This window comes from Mesocricetus auratus, unplaced genomic scaffold, assembly GCF_017639785.1.
Source record: "Mesocricetus auratus isolate SY011 unplaced genomic scaffold, BCM_Maur_2.0 Super-Scaffold_100022, whole genome shotgun sequence".
Classification (NCBI taxonomy): Eukaryota; Metazoa; Chordata; class Mammalia; order Rodentia; family Cricetidae; genus Mesocricetus; species Mesocricetus auratus.
Window position 1 is genome coordinate 29,728,588 of NW_024429203.1, and position 19,009 is coordinate 29,747,596.

A 19,009-nucleotide genomic window follows, 5' to 3' on the forward strand; every position below is an offset into this window, starting at 1 on the left:
TGTATTCTTAACTTTTATTTTAGTCTATTTTAACATGAATGTTCAGTAGTTGTCAAATTTCTGGAAATCTGCACATCTTTTACCTAGTAACCCTGACGTTAGCATGACTTGCTTCAAAGGTGAATGCATGTCAGTCACCTGCTACCACATGTCAATCAAATCATCCCAAGGCTTTGACTTCTTCTTGTTCCTGCTTGTCTGACTCTGACGAGACTTCCCTGTAGGCAGCAAAAAGAGTCAGTTCCTATACAATAGAATGCAGTCATCATGATCACAATGTAGCAGGGGAATGAAAATTCCCTTTTGAAAATTTCCCCAGTAGGCAGCATCATGGATTCTGAATGTGTATTAAAGTATGAAACACATGTGAGAGAAATGGTTATCATACAGGGAAGTGTGATGTGAAGGGTGGGAACCATTACATCCTACCTAAATTGATTCCTTTGATTACTCCTATATCCTTTTACTCAGTCCCCTTGAAAATGGAAATATCATCAGGGAGAATACTAAGTTTATCACTGCGAAAGCATCACTATGAATTTACTTTCTGTTAGAAAGAGCACAGAGGTCCATTGAGTGAGGGATTATAAATCTGCATCATTGTGTGTATGAACTTTGGGTAGAGTGGGCAAGACTGAGGGAAAAGTACTTACAAAATTTAAGAAATGTTTGCATAAGTTAGTGTACAGTATAGAGGCATTAATTCCCAAGCTAGCTAATACTTAATTACATGGCATTCCATATTTTTAAAAACAAATATATTCTGAATTCCAATATCCACTTAAGTTGGGTGTGATCCAGTTTCTCAAGGAACTTACAATATATTTATAGACAAGGCATAAAATTATGTGAACTGTTAAATAAATTGGGGATAGTGAGTTAACTAATTATAAAATATGGACATAGTAGTGTGTGATTGCCAAAAGGATAGTACACACAGGGCCTTTACATTCCAACAAAGATGCCACTGTGAAATGGAAAGAAACCTAGACTTGGGGATTAAGGAGAGAATATATTACAACAGAAATTAAGTGAGAATTTAAAATTTAAAATTACCTTCTAACCTTGAGCCTGAATCACAGCAATGGAATAATCTACACTACAGATATCTAGGTCTATGATAACGGGGCTGTTAAAATTCACTTTTAGAGGGAAGGGAGGGCATAAAAGCCCCAGGAGACCTTTACAAAAGCATTGTCGGGGTTCCATATTGATACTTCCTCATGCCCACATATTAAATTCTATAAGAGCTACAAAACTGATTTGGGGTGGGGCTTAATTTTCGTCAGTATCACTGCTTCTGAATCATTCCCTGCTATATAGTAAATGATCCTAACTAAGTTCATTTATTCACAAAAATTATGTTTAAGTTATAATACACCTGTAGGCAAATCAACAAGGATATTAACACAGTATTCTGTAAACATGCATGCAAAGTCTAAGGCACCCAGACTTGTCTGTGCTACTCCAACAGCAGTCTTTATTTATCCATTGTCTGTCTGGGTCAGTTAATAAGTCTTTCCATTAAGTTATCTTCCTCCACTCAAAGCAGTAAGTCAAATACTCTCCTTGAAAGCAAGAAACTAAGTTGTGAAGCATGGTGTAGAAAATAGGCAGGTAATTAGTGATTAAAAAAAAACTATTTGGACATAATTACTCTTCAAGGCTATTTGTTGACATTAAAGGGGTCAGACCCAACATCAATGCAATAGTCAAAATCTTATTGCTTCCACAACTGTTCTTCTCTGCATACAGCCAGAAAAGAGGATACTTTCCAGAGACCTGTTAAGTTCCCTCAAATTCTTCTAGAGTATGTTCCTGCCCCAGTCTAGCATTATTCTGTCACCACCAGAGGATGCACTGAAGATGGCAGGCTGAGGATGGGAAGGCGGAGTCGGGAGGGCGTGCAGGCAGGTGAGAATGGCCTGGGGTGAGAAGGGCAGTGAGGCACGCACACGCTCCAGTACCTGAGTAGGAACTCCACTTTGCACCCACACGTGTGCGCACGTCCCTACACTGAGGAGTGTGTTTATTTAAGGCAAGGAAACCCCACACAGTGCTGTAGGTTTTTAGAAGATGTGTTGGTAGGAGACAAATACACAAAAAATGATCTTTTAAACACGGCAAATAAAAAGATGAGGATGTTTTGGAAATAAACTTACTTCGCTTCAGGTACTTTGACCTTGGGTTTATAAGGTAATGAAATCAGTTCTTTCTAGAAAAAATAAAAAGAAAATGCTTACTTCCTCTGTCTGAAGTTTATCCACTTGGAAACAGCCTAAGGTAAACCCATCACAGAGTCTAGAAAGACAAGATTCTTACACCTGAAAACTATTCATTCGGAAACGTTAAGGGCTAAAGACTTTGAGGCCCATTCAGGAGTGTATGTTTGAACATCGATATATTTCTAGTGAGTTATTTTTTTCATAAAGGTTTTAATCACATAATTTTTATTTTTGTGACCTACTAAGAACAATCATTGTAAAATTGAAGTAGTACATGTTAATGGCCTACAACTTTGTAGTATGTGAACAGTGGCTTCCCCCACATCCAGACCTTGTTTCTTCTGCTAGCAGGTACAAACTTCTGGATCTCTCTCTGGTTTATGGGCTGTCCAGTTACTTAATCTCTGTTTTCCCAGCCTTTGGTGCATAGAAGGTTCAAGCCATGAGAGTACAGACTTAAAGGGGCAGCCTGCAAAACCTCTGAACATTGTCCACAGATCATGCGTGCCTTCAGTCAGCTATCCAATGCCCCACCACCACTCTTACCGAAATTCTCTCTTCTCTTTGTTTTCTTAGGAGTTGGAGAATCTCATCTCTGTTTTTGGCCTATTTGAAGAAAAAAAAGTGATCTTTTTGACACAACAATGAAGCCTGTATCTGCAGAAGGTGGAATTTTTCATTTTTTTAGCATTAGCAGGATGTTAAAATATGTTTTCTACAATAGATCTATGTAGAATAATTTGGTTTTGGTTTTTAACATGCAGATTTTTATTTGCTCAAAACAACCAACTTCTATTTAGATCTTACCATATGAACTGTCCTAAGATATCTAAAGTCCTTTATTATGATTTTAACAATTCAGAAATTTGACACTTCTTCCTCCATTTGACAGGTGGGGAAACCGAGGCAGAGTTAGGTTAAACAACTTTCTCAAGCAGTTCAACGGCAAATTGGGCTTGATCCAGATACTGATGACAAAGTCTTAGCTATTGACCACCAAAGGAAATTGACACTAAATGGCAGTTATATATAGGATCAGTAAACCCAGAGATCACACCTCACCCGAACACACAACAAAAGAGTGGTGACTTTAGAACTTTCACTTGAGAACAAAGCTTTTTCCTGCACCTCTCCCTTTTTTTCTTGGCTATCAGATTTCGTATACTAGGTATGTTTTCATAAGCACAAAACCTAATTTATCACAGGCATGAAGATATATCAATAAACTATAGAGCAGACAAACTCCGGGAAAAGGACATTCTGTTTAGAACAAGGCTAGAAAAAAAAGAAATACAAAGTGAGAATAAAATGTGTTTTACAGATATGGGAAAAATCTCAAGCCAATCTATCCATCCAAATGTACCACACACTGTGCTTGGGCTTCTGTTTCTAAGTAGCACGTTGCTGGCTTTAAAACACCTTTTCTTGCAGTTCTGGAGGCTAGTGGTCCAGATCCAAGGAGTGTGCAAGGCCATGTTTCCTCTGAGATTGGTTTCTGGGCCGCTTCATCTGCTGGCCATCTGTGCCATTCCTTGACTTACAGAACTATAGCTTCTGCCTTTGCTGTCATACGGCATTCTCCCTTGTGCCTCACACAGTCACCTGGGGTGGGGGGTTGTATTTATTTTTCATTATTACAGTGTTCTAATTACAGAAAAATTTTAATCATAAAAGAATGCACCTTGCTGTGGAAGAAGCAGCCTCAAAAATTTGTTTACTATGTCCATTTTAAAAGTTTTTATTAGTACATATTACTACTATATAATGGGGTTTCTTTATGGCACTTCCATATGTGCATATAATGTATTTTGAACACATTAATCCTATGTCACTCTCTTATCCCTCTTTCTACACCCATTGTTCTTCTTTTTCTGAGCTACTCAGGGTCACCTTCTTCTGATGATTTCAATCATACTGGATTAGGGGCCCACCTATTCCAGTGTGATTCCATCTTAACTAATTTCATCCGTATTTCCAAAATCAGTTTTTCAAATAATATGTTCCTTTTAATTCAAAATAAGAACTTATGCTGTCACACTGCTCTGCTAGTGCCCGAACAACACACAGTTCCTCTCTGGAAAGAGACTTGGCACTTATGGAGAAAGAGTGGGTAGTATGTAGTGCTCCATAATGGATTTAATAGAGCATATGAGGCCAGAACTGAGATCAAGAACTCTTCATTATCACTAGGGCGTGTGTGTAAGGAACAGGATTCAGAGATTTAGAGAGGGTGGGTTCCATGATGAAGATAGATAGGATAGGGAAACAGCTTTTGAGACAGAGGAAGCAGTGCATAGTACTGTTCAAGCTGCAGACTGCTAATCTGTTGGGGTTGTTTTCCAGTCTCCATGGCTCAGTTTAAGAAGAGTGACACCAGGAACCTTGAGACAGAGAGGAGGGCTGTGATTGACAGCTGTTACCAGCAGTTGGGCCAGCTCTACCGCGTGTTCTGAATGTGCACTCAATTTTGAATTTTTCCTTTTACTTATTATTTTGAAACTCCTTTTAGAGACAGAGTCCCAGTATGTAGTTCTGGTCTGCCTGGAGCTCTCTAAGTAGAGCAGGCAGGCCTTGAACTCAGAGAATCTGCCTACTCCTGCTTCCAGAGTGCCATGGTTACAGGTGTGCGCTATCATTCCTAGCTCAAATTTTGCCTTATGAACCTAAAAAGTTTTAATATTTGGAAGAAGATATGTACTTTATATCTAACATTTAGACACCATCTATATCACAGTGAATATATGAAAAAAGTGACCTTTTGCACTAAGCAAACTTTTGTATGACCTATCAACTTTTAAGGGTTTGATAAAGTGGTATCTGCTGGTACAGACATGGGATGCTGTCAGCTCTTCCATGTGTCCTCGGTTGGGAGGAATCACTCCCACATTGTGACTGCGTAGCATGTTGTACCTTGCTCTATTGTTCTTACTCTCTTCACTCTCTTAGTTGCCATGTGTCTCTTTTAGAGCCTTATCACCATCTTTTTATCTTTCTTTAGAGCTCAGAAACGCCTAGTATGTTATTATTAATGAATTTCTATTGACTTGGATTGCTTGAATCATGGTCATATGGATAGACTCGTTGTATTGTGTAACACAAGTAGTAGAAAATGAAATAAAAAATTGGGTAAGTTTAGTTATTAAAATCCTTATAATTCTTTTCTGCGCAACTTGAGATATGATAGGAAGTTAAATTGTCACATGCTTCTAGTGCAAAAAATAAATACTAATCAGATTAAAAACTAACAGGACAAAAATACATTCATTTTTTCTTGGATTTCAAGTCTCCACCCCTTTTTTAAAAATCAGAGTAGATTTTAGTAACTACAACCCCAGACACAAAGATTTCAAATGAGATTTGGTTTCTGCTTCCTGGACATGTTTCCTGAGAATGAATAGCAAAACTACTGTAAACAATTGTGTCCTCTGAACAAAACGTTGTGAACTATTCTAAGAAGTTTCTTCCAGGAAAGCTAAATGAAATTCAGTGGTAAGAAGAAATCCTTGCAGTTTGTATCATGAGTATCTCATCTTCAATCATGCTTTGGGTGAGCTGTTTATTGAAAGTTCATATTTGTAAAACATTTTGATAACTAACCCCTAAAACAATACATAATGGGATCATGATTAACATTTGAAACATTAACTTTGATAATTACTTTATACTCTATTTATATTACTTATATTTATGCTATTCCTGAAAAATAGGAGATAAAATTTGATTACATGAAATTAGAGTATGATGATACTATATATACATTTAATGTGTGTTGGGTGGTTAATAAATTTTTGTATCACTCTGGAGTTAAATCATTTAGTTCTCACTTCTTGGCTTTCAAAGCCAGGTCAGGTATGTTTGGGCTTGAAACCCAATTTTACATTGAGACTAATGACTTCTAACTCTTCCTTTCCTCCCTCCAGCTGTAATCATTAGCATAGGGTAGAAGTTTGTGGTCTTCGGTAAATAAAAGGAACACTTTCCTTAATCTTATTTCTCTTCTGTGAAAAACAATGTGAAAACTGGAGACAATAAAAATGCTTAATATATTGAGTGGCAAATACTAGTCATTTAATAAGTCGTAGGTATTAAACATCATTATTATGATGAGATTAAAACATTCTTTTAATACTTCCAAAATGTTGAAAAGAATGGAAGGGAAAAAAAGATCAGAGAGGACTTGAGCACATTTTCATCGAGTAACTTCTAGGACTCAGGCTTTGTGTATGTTTAATCTCACAATACTTGTTTCTTACACAGGAAAACAGACATCCTTGCTCAGGGTCACTAAACCAAGCAGTAACTGATAAAACCCAGGACTGAACCTCGTTTTCAGTTCTAGTTGACTCCATACTCCATGCATCTGTTGTTTCAAACACCTGCTAGAGCTTTTGAAAGAGATTGGGGACAGGGGGAGGGAGGATTGACATTCAATCTTCATTTCAAAAGTGAAGAATCAGTATCAAATATTGTGAAGAAGATACAGTTTCTGTTATCACAGAAAATTTTATGCTGTAGTAGAAAAAGCATGTTATGGGCCTAAACATCAGGGTCAGCTAATCCAGTCTTCAAATGATATGGGTGCCATGGGAAAGTTATAGTGATACTCACAAACTGATAAGCTTTCTAAAAATCACTGTTAATATAAATGAAGTATTTGTAATGAGATTTTGATTATATTAACTAAAAATGGGAATGACACTTTAAATTTAGATGTTACCTAAGCAGAATCAATGTGCTATGCTTTTAAAGAGAATATTATGTGATCTTCATTTTCTTTAGGTGTTATCATTTAATGTTTAATTCTGTGTGATCAGAGGTAAACTAGGGCAATTCAGTTCTTATCTTCACAGAATCACAATCCTTGTTAGACCAATTTCACATGTATATTACAAATGCAGTCTTATGGAAGATAAAGAGTGTAATTGGCTTAAGGCAAATTTATCAGTAAAAGAAAAAGCCCACACATCTGAACTTGATTTTAAAAGGCAAAACTCTGCTCAGCTTTACCCATGAACTTACCATTCCCTGTATCTGCTAAGGAGAATGTGCTGTGTAGATGCTGCCTGCTGCCGTGTGAATCTATATTCACTACTGTAATAAGATGCAGAACGGTTAGCTCTCAAATAATCTACTGTGCTTAAAAGAGCAGCTGAACAATCAGTGAAGAGACTTTCTCTAGGAGCAATCTGAGTTTTGTAAACAGGACTAACCAGAGTGATCTATGGGAACGGACAGAAAACAGGACTGACTGCAGTGATCTATGGGAACGGACAGAATGTGATAGAGGGTTATTAATCAGAGGGAGCAAGGATGCTGACTTGCAGAAAAAGATGCAGTGCTAAGACCATTCCATACTTCTTGGAAATAGCTCTCTCTTGGCTCAGTTTGCTCTAGCACATGTAAGTTTCATTTTAAAAATAGCAATTTATTAAATGAAGAAACTTACAAGTCATTCCATAAGAGAGGATTAATACAAAAATTTTAAATGTAGACTTTATAAAGAATATAGATTTCAATTAAGTATGAATATTTTTGTTAGGAGGAAATACATTTTTTCTTGGCTCTGTTACATATTTTAGTTGTGATATGTATATATATATTAATAACAATTGCCTGAAGAATGTAGCTTTTATTTTAAAACTGTCATACACAGTAAGATATGGTAGCTCATGTCTATAATCCTAGCATTAAGGAAGCAGGAGGATTGCTGTAAGTTCCAGGGCAGCTTTGACTTCAGAGTAAGATTGTGTCTCACTCTTCCCACTAACATACAAACTCCCTAAAATCTACCTCCCCCATCAAAAAAAAAAAACAATTGTACAATGCATGAAGGACTAACATGGTGTGCTTTAAAAAAAAGACTGCTTTAATATCACTTTAAAAAGTACATTTAAAGAATGCAATGTTATATTTTAATGTTGAGGAAAATATGGACATATAATAGATAATATAATTTAAATTTCCTAAATTACACATATACTTGGGATAGCTTTCAGCATATGATTGAAATTCATTTTGTTGACAATTTGGTCTGCAGTATTTATCACAGCTTGTCTCTAGCTGAAAATGGGCTACAGAGACTAATGTTGTCATCATTTCACAGAAAGGATGAATGGATGAAAGGGCATGAGCTCATCTTTCAGATATGCCTTTCCTGTCCTGTCCAAAAGAAGGGGTAGGGACTCCCCACACAGATGGCTCTAAAACTTTCCCCAAGCCCATTCTTCTCTTTTTAGCCAAGATTTTTACAGACTGTATGACAGCATCACCTGATTAGCTATCAAACAACTTGAACTTGAGTTTTAATCATCTCCTGGCATCCATCCTGGTACATGAGCTAGAACACTGTGCTATTTTTGGTACCTGTTATGCCTTACCCTCTCTACCCAGCATATAATCTATATTATTTCCCAAGTACCACTGTTACCAAGATACCATCACCTTCCTGCTGGATGACTGCAGTGGCCTCCAGTCTAGTTTACAAACTCTGGCCCCTATCAATACATTCTCCATATGAAAACACTCTGATCTTTTCCCCCAAAGCCCGATATTATCACCCTCCAATTTAAGAACTTTTCCTGACATCTTGTTGTTTCTACTATGCCCTAACCTCCCCCTTCAGTGTCTATGCTGATTCTGCAGATTCTGCAGTGTGCTGAGCCCTTCCTAGAATAGTATGAGTGGTTCAAATGACCACAGTACAAGTTGCATTAAGGGCTAATTAGTAAGTAGATGTGGGGAGGTATGGTAGGAGGCAGATACTTTCATACACTTAAACTATGGTTAGATCAACTCTTAATCATTATTTGCAGCAGTTATGTTCTAGAAAGTTATCACAAACAATGAATAGTGACTATTAAACCATTGCTCCTAGGTTCCTGACAGCCTTTGGCTACAGAATTTCATCATCAGAACTACATATAACCTTGTTTTGTGTGTGTTTCTAGTTCAAAATATACTGTTGGTTTATCAACATAGAACTTGTATGGTGACTCAGGCCTGCGCATGGCTCATATGATGTATACATTTTCTCCATAAGTTACATCATGGTCTTTTTTACACTTAGTGACATTAGGGTGCACTTCAGTACATGGAGGCTATCTAAAATAGCAAAGTTACACATACGAGAACAAACACACACACTAAAAAGATACTCGTTACAGTATGATTTGAAATATGAAGGCAGAAGAACATATTGTGCTCAGCAGATTTGTGTGTTTGACAACTCAAAAATTTCAACTGCTTTGTCCATATCTTTTTTTTTGGTATTTACGAGACAGGGTTTCTCTGTATTGTTTTGGAGGCTGTCGGTCCAGCTTGGCCTCGAACTCACAGAGATCTGCCTGCCTCTGCCTCCCGAGTGCTGGGATTAAAGGCGTGCGCCACCACTGCCCGGCTTGTCCATATCTTCAAATGATTCATTCATTAAAAATACCTTTTGCATCATTTTACATTCAGTAGTTTTATTTATTTATATTTTAAGTAAATGGTTAATGAGAATTCTTATCTAAGAGTTTAAAATGTTTTTACTTTGTTCTTCTGGTGAAGTAGATGGAAGACAAAATGTACTGATCTTTGAAGAAAGGGAAAGAGATGCATTGAAGCAAAGGTCTATATAAATCTAAAGATGGATTTTTTTTTGTTTTCAACACAGGGTTTCTCTGTGTAGTCCTGGCTGTTCTGGATCTTGCCCTGTAGACCAGGATGGCCTCAGACTTGGAGATCCACCTACCTCTCTTCCCAATTCTGGGATTAAAGGTGTGTGCCACCACTGCCCAGCTAGGACTGGATTTTTATGGGGCAAATACATTCATATATTGATCCAAACTCTGATTCTTTTCCTGAGCGTGTTTTCATGGGTTCTAGATGTTTATTAAGGAAGACTGAGGCAACTGCTCTTGTCTTCCCAAAAGTTTTCCTAATACCGAATATTTTTTGAAAAAACAATGTGATGCTAAAGACGATGTCAAACAAGAAGAATGTACTAGTCTCTCATAATTTGCTTGCAAAATGGAATCTGTTTTTATGATTGTTCCAGTTGTATGCTGGGATGAAATAGGAACAACAGAATGTAACTCAATATGTTTTGTTGTTTGGAAGGAATCCAGCAATCTCGTCTTCTTTTAATGGCAGAAAAAGAATTTCATAAATATTATTTTATATTAGGTCATATGATATAACTCCTACTAGGACTATATAAACAACTCAGAAGCCCATTCTTATCACGCAGACACAGCAGAGGAGTCTTTTCTATCAGCTGTCCCCAAAGCAGCACTAAGGAAACTGTTGTCTTCCATTAGCTCTTTGACGCCGACATGATGATTCCAAGTGTCCCTTTTACTACTCTGCAAGTGTAGGATAATAGACAATAATGCCGAAAAGCTTCCTAAGGTTCTAAGAATAATGCCATCATGATATGACTTGCTTTTGGTTCAAATAAGAACTATCTAACAAACTTCTGGGGAAGACTTCGGTGTGGTCAGTACTGGTTGCAAAGTATGTGTGACAGAATGACTGAAAGCTCATTCCCAGTAAGGAGCCTGTTGTACTATGGATGCCTTTGGTTTACATTCGCTCATGCTAGAACTGCTTCCAGGTACACATTACCAATGTACATTCTTTGTGTGTGCCTTTAAATACTGTTCTGACCTCTTCTTCACTCTCCTAGCAAATAAATTACTTATAATTCTTTTCATAAAGAGATAATCAGCTATAGAGCTTTCTTAAGGTGACAAAACTAGGAAGCAAATTAGTTTTATGATTTTAAAAAATTAGCTGACTATTCATTTATTATAATGTTTTTTAGACTAGAACACTCAAAGGAAGAATAATGGCCCAACACAGTGCTATAGGCTTCTTTTATGGACACAGTAAGCCATTTAATCTTGACATGTTCAATTGTTTTTGATTTCCTGCCATTAATATCTATCACTGAAATAGTAGTCGTGATTAATAACATTTTGCTCACTAACAAAAAGCATTTATAATGTATACCTGGAAAATATTCCAAAATGGAGAGTAACATTAAAGTTTAAAAACCTTGGCCATTGAAAAATCAATATCTGTTGAGAAAGGAGGCTGTAAAGCCACTTTCAGGAAAATAGGAATTTCTAGGACTTTGTTAATATTAATACACCTTCAAGAGAATTTATAGGGATTTTTCACCCCTTTAAGATGAAACATACCTGGGATATATGTTCAAAATATAGACTAATTAAATTAAACAATAACATAGCAAAAGACCCATGTCTTCTTCCTTTCATTTTCTACTATCTAGCTACAAACTATGGTGGGATCAACAATGCAGAGAGGGTACTATATAAAAGCCATAGTATCCAAAACTTGATTCTGTTTCAATATTTAATGGAGTCACATTCTCTCCTCTAATATTTAGACCCATGAGACAAAAGTAAAATTGACAAGACAGGAGATATGCTTGTACATTTGGGAGTATTCTTGAAAAAGATTATCCACCTAGAAGAGTTTCCAGATGAGTCTATGTGGAAAGGACTACACTTGATCCATTGCACAGGTGATAGCATAGCTGTGGTCCTGTGACATATGCATGGGGCCCTGAGTTTAACTTCCAGGACCCAACGATAAGAACAAAAACACCAGTGCCAACAAAAAATATTACTGTATAAGTGGTCACTCAGTCATTAATTAGATTAGTTACATGAGCTAATGAACAAACATCTGAATTTCAGTATCCAGGAAAACATTGAGTTAAGCAAATGAGACATGACTTCTACCTTTTAGAAGGACCAATTATAGAATGTAAACTATGGCCAGGTGCTTTATATAGGTTACATCAAATATATGAGGTGGATATTTTTAAAATTTCTTCTTTGCTATTTGAGGAAGCTGATTATGATAGGGTTCAGGTCCATTTCTCAGTCACATGAGCAGTAAGTGCCAGAGTTATGCTTCTGGTCCAACCTGTGGTCTCTAAAGGAGCTATTTATGGTGCCTACAATCTAGCAGGGCAGAGAGGAGCATGGGAAGCTGCCTCAAGTACAGACCAGAGCTTTCTTTATACAGCACTCTGAGAGGTCACTTCTGACGTCATATGTAAGCAATGGGAAGGCACTGTTCACTCAGTTTCTAGGTAGCTTCTGGGAAAGCTTTTTACAAGCAGTCATGGGAGCCAGGCCTTGAATGCAAGCGAGGAAGGGCATTTTAATGACAAGAAAGTGTACTGCAGGCTGAAGAAACCATTTTCAAAACTCAGTGGTTTGGGAAGGTTTTTTTCATTTCTTAACATTAATTTTGACCTTCATTGGGATTTGTTGTTGTTGTTTTTGAGACAGGGTCTCTCACTATGTGGCCTGGAACTTGCTATGTAGACTAGGCTGGCCTTCAGTTTACAGATATCTGCCTGCCTCTACTTCCCAAGTTCAGGGATTAAGGGCATGCACCACCACACCTGGTATTTTTGTTTTTTGCATTTTTGTTTTTTGATATAGGATCTTCTATATAGCCCAGGATTACTGACCATAATTCATGAATTTCCTTCCTCCACCTCCTGCTTTGACCCACACAGATGAGTCTTAGAAACAAAACTGGGGCTAAAAGGGAATGGAGAAAGGACAGACATTCCTACAGAAATGCTGGGATAATATGGTTTATGCACTCTAGTGGAGATACATCGGCCAGGAAACTCAGCCTGCTTATTTTATACAGCTGAATGAAGAGGCAGGGTTATTACATAATCTTGAACAGGAAGTGAGGTTTAGTTAATCTTGGTAGGGGAGTAGGAATACGTGAGCCACGTTTTTTGAACAGTCTGCCAACAAGAACCAAGAAAAGCCTAAGGCATTGAAGTCCTTGATATGTCTGCACTCATATCAAACAATTCACTTGAAACTTCATATGCTCTCCACAACCTAAACAAAGAGATTATATGGTTATACTACTATGCCCAGTTAAATATGTTCTTGTGCTATCATTTACATATTTCATAAGAATACATCATAATCATTGACTTCATCTAACATAGTACATGTACCAAGCTGGCTCTCAATACATTGATGCGGAATTAAGTAGTTAGTAACTAAAAGGACACAAAACATGGAAGTCTGTTCTAAGATTAGTTATATGTGGCTGATAATATTACAGTCCCCTGTAATTCACATCATTCTTACTATTTGTCAAAAGCTGATAAAATTGGCTATTAAGTTTGTCTTTAACTTTTATTTCTAATCCCTTCCTAAAATGAAGTACAATGAAAATTAAGAAGTACAATGAAAATTAAATTGCAAAAGTACCAAAGCAGTTGAAATTGCCTAGGGATCACTATGTAGCTAAGGCTGGCCTCAAATTCACGAGCCTTAGCTTCCCAGCTGTTGGGATTATAGGGATAAGTCATCATTCCTGGCTCAAGGATGTGTGTGTGTGTGTGTGTGTGTGTGAGAGAGAGAGAGAGAGAGAGAGAGATGCAATAATTGAATTAAATCTACAGCTTCATGCATACTAGGCAAGTACTGTACCATTGAACTGTACTCCCAGCTCTAATGAAAATTAGGCTTAAAAATTTCCTATAAAGGGGGACAGAGAGATGACTCAGAGAATATAGACATGAGCTGTAATGCCTGATGACCTGTGTTTGATCCCTGGGACCCACATGGCAGAAGAAGAGAACCCACTCACATAAGTTGTCCTCTAACCTACACATACACACACCCCACCCACAAATAATTAATAAATGTGATTTTAAAAATGAAAATATCATCCCTGTAAGGGGTGAGAAAATAGCTCTGTGGGTAAAGGCACTAGCCACACAAGCCTAAAAACTCAAGTTTGATGCTAGAATCCATGTAAAAGGCCAAACATAGTAGTTCACATCTGCAATTACAGCAAAACAGGAGGCAGACATGGAATCGTCTGGAAACAGGCCAGCAGCAGAAATAAGAAAGACCTTCAGCAAGGTAGGAGGTGGGAACTGACTCCTGAGACTTGACCTTGACAGGCAAGCAATGGAATGTGTGCCTACCTACCTACCTACCCACACACACACACACACACACACACACACACACACACACACACACACTATATATATATATATATATCCTATAAAATCCTGTTATAAATTTTTTGAGACAGAGTCTAGTACTTAATATTCTAAAAAGAGAAGAAAGTGTTAATTTTTTAATCACTTAATTTGTTTGAAATAATCACCAGTAGTCTTAAGTGAATTGTTGCAACCAGAAAAGTCAAGTGAATTGATCTGTAATTTATGTGGAATTCCCAGCATGTCCTTTAGACTTTGCCAATATATTCAGTAGTTAAACACATTAGGCTAAAATAGGTTTTCTATCTCTGCTTTGATAATGAAATAGTTTATCCACGGATCAAACTAAGTGTTGTTATTAATCATGATATTAGCTGCTGAGTTAAAAGCTGTATCATGTGGCTGCCAAAAAAATGCTTCAGGACACCAATGTGTTTACTATCAGCTTTTAGTTAAAACAGGTCCAGATGACAGACTCATGCTTTGGTTCTCTTGGTTTTGACCTATTAAGACAACAGTTTTCCCACTTTAAAAATACTTTTGTTCTTAGACTATTGTGCATGATTTGAGGCTTTTTTGAAAAGTGAGTCGGTGTTTATGTTTCTGATTTCCTGTGAGCTTTGGAAGAGACTGACAATAGCCAAAGTTTAATAGAATGCATTTTTCTTTTTTGTAGTAATAGGGATCAAACCCAGAGCTTTCCACATGCTAGGTAAGCACTCTACCACTGAGCTATACACCCAGTCCTTTTTAACATTTATTAAAATTATGAAACAGTCTCACCAAGTTTCTCAAGCAGGCCTTGAGTCAACTCTACATTTCCACTTAGCCTTGAAAGTTTTTGATATTTGTGAACTCAAAGTATCCTTGCTATCTGTTTCTTAAATTTAAATCTCTCTCTCTCTCTCTCTCTCTCTCTCTCTCTCTCTCTCTGTGTGTGTGTGTGTGTGTGTGTGTGTGTGTGTGTGTGTGTGTGTGTGATATGCACACTGTTTGTGCTGGTATGTGCTCTTCTTTGCATGTGAAGACCAAAGGAGGACATTGGGTATCTTGTATCTTCCCTGGAAACAGGGTCTTTCATTAGCCTGGAGCTAGCAAGCCCCAGCCATCTTCCTATTGCCATCTCCCACAGCACTGTAGTTACAATGGCACGAAGCCATACCTGCCTTTTTACAAGGGTTCTGGAGATTATTTTAACACAGGTCCTCATTCTTGCATAGCAAGCATCCTAATCATTGATCCATTTCTTCAGCACCTAGCTTTGAATTTTTGATTCTCTTATCTCTGCTTCTCTACCCCCCTGGGAATAGAGATTTGTGCTACTAGACCTAGCTTATAAAAGATGTGTGTGTCTGCCCACCGAGGCCAGAAAAGGGCATCAGATACCCTGGAACTGGAGTTACAGGCAGCAATGAGCCATCTGCCATGGACACTGGGAACCAAACTCTAGTCCTCTGAGAGATGAAGTGCTCTTAACAACGGACCCATATCTTTAGCCCCCGAGAATTTCTAAATTTTTAATTAAAATTCTAACAAAAAGTTTTTCAAGGCTGAGATATCTGAAAGCTCATTTGCATGTATTTAAAAGTAAAATATACTCAGCACCAATAAACAATATTTATCAAAATTATTTAGAAGAGTAATGAAAATCAGAAAAAATGAAGCATTGACCCACCTTTTGGAGATACTTTGCTTTCTCTTCAGATTCCTGAATCTTTTGGACTTTAGCAAAGACATCCACCTCCCCTAGAGTAAATAAAGTCAAATTTAATCTGAAATAACTTTATCATGATTCCTGTAGTGCTAACATAAAATTGGATATGGGTTAGTAGAGCAGGAGGGGCACAAATATATACTGTTTTGAAACTTTATAACCAGAATCATAAATAGCTGGAGACTGAATTAATTATTTATGCCATCAGGAAACCTTTAATCCCTTTAGATCACGAGTAAGCATGAGTGGAGACAAGAAACAGTTTCTGAAGAGAAAGTGCCTGTAGTGTTAGGATAATACACATAGGGGACCCTGGCCGATTCCATGGCAGGCAAGGATGACCTAGGTGGAGGGACAAACATGCCAGGCAGACAGAGATTAGTGAGAAGTTTTATTAGAAACGGGAGGGAAGGGGGAAGGAAAGAGAAAAGAGGTAAAGAGACACAGAGACAGAGAGAGAAGACAGAAGAGAAGAGGGAGACAGGAAAGTACTGTCTGTTCCAGAGGAACAGCAAGAAAGAGAAAGGGAAAGAGATCAGGAAAGAGAGAGCAGAAAAGAGAAGAGCAGAAAGAGAGCATAAGTGGGCGGAGGTCTTTCTTTTAAAGGGGTCCTTTGCACCTGGGCTGACCAGGGTACTGCCTGAGCGCATTCTGCCAGGTGACAGGGGCAGGTCAGCATAATGCCTGAATCCTTACATGAAGGATCAGAGACGCTAATCTGCGTTTCTAGTCACGCATTGCAGAAAGTTATCTTCTGATTGTATGGTTTGGGCCCCGAGGCAAGATATGGGGTATGCAACTCAATTATACCACAGTGTAAAAATTTACATTTTAAAAAATCGTAGGGACAGTCTGGAGAGTTTACCTATTGAGGGGTTTAAAACCTGGTACTTACTGTTATGATCAAGGGAAAAGGAGCAAGCAGGATTTTTCTCTAAGAAATACAAATGGAAAGCAAGTTATTGGAAAAGCAGACATTAAAGTATTTGGATTTCTATACCTATTAATATTGAATAACAACACTTTATACATGCTTGGCCAGAGGTTTGTCAGTCAGGGAAGGCGGTTCCTAAATTTGACTCTACCTCCAACTTTTTCTCAGGCTTTCAAATTTGAACTCAAATTTTATGTTTTCTAATGTCTTTTTAGCCAACACACATCATTTTCTTAGATTAACCCATCTTACTTGCCAAATAGAAGCCGTCACTTAAGGGACTCTTAGGCTTTTATATTGACAATAATTCCACTTTTGCAGTGGAGAATCGCAGCAGTTTCAGAACTATTTGCGTATACCTTTTACCGCTTGTTTACATTCTTCAGACAGTTGATTCTTTTACAGTTAGGCTGGGCAGTTTCTCCTTCCAGAAGGCAGCAATGCTACTCACCCCTCACAAGGGATTTAGACTGCCTCGCCACTGGCAGCCTCTGACAGCTGTCTCTGGTCAGCACCAGCTGAGATTCGGTAGGGGGATACATGGACGCCCCGAGCCAAAATTGCTTAGCCAAGTTGGCATCCTGCTCCGAGCAGCCTGTGAACACCAGTAATCCAGGGGAGCAGATTTCCTGGGAATCCTTTTCGCAGCTAGGACTGCTACGGTGCCCTGTCTCCATGGTGACTCAGGACGCTACCCTTAGTTCCCTCGCCCCGCCCCCACCGGAGAACCGTCCAGTTGGTAACTGTCACCACAGGAAAGCCTGGGTTTCTTCCTTAGAGATCCTAGAGCTCTCGTGGCCCATCTGTAGCTGGCTTCTGTCGAGGTCACAGCTTTCGGGGTCAGTCAAGCCTTGGAGTCAAACCATCAACTTTGTGATGCGTACAGTCCTGGAGTCAGTGGATAGCAGTTAAGTGTCTTAGATCCCCAAACACGAATAAAGTGAACTTGAAGAGCTCCCCTTTTGGACAAGATTGCCAAGGCTCAGCACCCTAACGCGCGTAGTTCTCAGGTCTACGTTGAGACATCAAGGCGGCATGATGTCCTACCAGAACTGGGTCGAGAGGTACCCATGGATACAGTTTGTGTGTGTGTGTGTGTGTGTGTGTGTGTGTGTGTTTAAAAAGCCTCCCAAATCTTTTAGCACAAATCCTAGGAAACAAGCTGGCCTTAAATTGTGTTTGCTAATTATTCACACCAAAAGTTGCTTAGACTGCAACGGTTGTCATTTTAAAAAAAAATCTAGTAAAGCGGGGTTGAGCCCCCCCCGACTCCGTGAAAAATTATGAAAACATTTTTAATCTATCCTTACAAACAGGTTCACAATCACGTGTGAGCATTTTCCCTGGAGAATTTATTTGTATAGTAATTAACAATTTAATTACTTCAGGGATTGACAGGCGCTAAGATGGACACCCTAAAGCCAGTTTGGGAAAGGAAATGGACACATGATAATATTAATAGCTGGCATTTTTTGTGGCACTTTATTTTTCAGAGTTTTATTAATATTATAGTGTCAGGCAAAGTCCAAAGATTTATAATCACAAGTCAATATAGTGACCAGATCAACTAAGAGATAATTTATATTTTCCAATATATCTAAAAATCATTGACATGTGTACACACACACACACACACACTGCACACACTACACACATTGCATACTCATCAGCTTAAGTGCTAGTTTTTTTTTTCCTAAACAACTGAATAGGTAATAGATGGTATGAGCATTTCCCTATGGCCCTGTCCTCACCAAATCGACGACGCCCACGAGGCTCAGTCGGAGGAATCTCAGTCTTTTTACCTGGCCGTGTGGTTAGTGATTGGTACTATTAGCAATCAGCTAACTACACTGCCTAGTAACTAGACTCATAGAAAAAGCCTGCAGTTGGTGCTCCCAGACGTTGATTGTGACCAGCGAATCATCAGTCAAGCTGTGGTTGACTCTAGTTGCTGCCTTGGTGATAGCTTTCTCAGAAGTGGAAACAGGCAGTGAATCACAGCAGGCAGCAGGAACTGTTCTGGGGGGCTCTTCCAGGCTTTTTTTTTTTTTTTTTGTGATGTTCAGGCCGGTGTACACCGGTGCCCTTTGCATATCACTGGACCGTTTTGCTTTGGTTCCTAA

General features: G+C 38.3%; 2 protein-coding genes across 2 annotated transcripts in view; one reads left to right on the forward strand and one right to left on the reverse strand.

The window, feature by feature from the left end:
* Hoatz (HOATZ cilia and flagella associated protein) lies at nucleotides 1–18,613 on the reverse strand. Its single transcript, XM_013112887.3, has 6 exons — nucleotides 17,338–18,613; nucleotides 16,848–16,886; nucleotides 15,914–15,984; nucleotides 2,772–2,831; nucleotides 2,163–2,215; nucleotides 1–218 (listed from the first exon to the last, which is right to left on the reverse strand). Exons 1-6 carry the CDS (start codon nucleotides 17,561–17,563, stop codon nucleotides 161–163), a joined length of 507 nt encoding a protein of 168 aa, XP_012968341.1. The 5' UTR covers nucleotides 17,564–18,613; the 3' UTR covers nucleotides 1–160.
* Nucleotides 17,779–19,009, forward strand: part of Btg4 (BTG anti-proliferation factor 4) — an 18,191-nt gene continuing 16,960 nt past the window's right edge. Inside the window, exon 1 of the mRNA XM_040730143.1 lies at nucleotides 17,779–17,794. The gene's annotated coding sequence lies outside the window, so the exon portion shown is untranslated. The remainder of the gene's footprint in view (nucleotides 17,795–19,009) is intronic.

What these genes read in the sequence shown, in the direction of transcription:
- Hoatz (XM_013112887.3), bottom strand. Translation starts at nt 17,563, where the DNA reads ATGGAGACAGGGCACCGTAGCAGTCCTAGCTGCGAAAAGGATTCCCAG. An exon ending in GTCTAAATCCCTTGTGAGGG is followed by an intron (nt 16,887 to 17,337) that starts GTGAGTAGCATT and finishes TGTATTTCTTAG; the next exon opens with AGAAAAATCCTGCTTGCTCC. An exon ending in AAAGAGAAGAGAGAATTTCG is followed by an intron (nt 2,216 to 2,771) that starts GTAAGAGTGGTG and finishes TATTTTTTCTAG; the next exon opens with AAAGAACTGATTTCATTACC.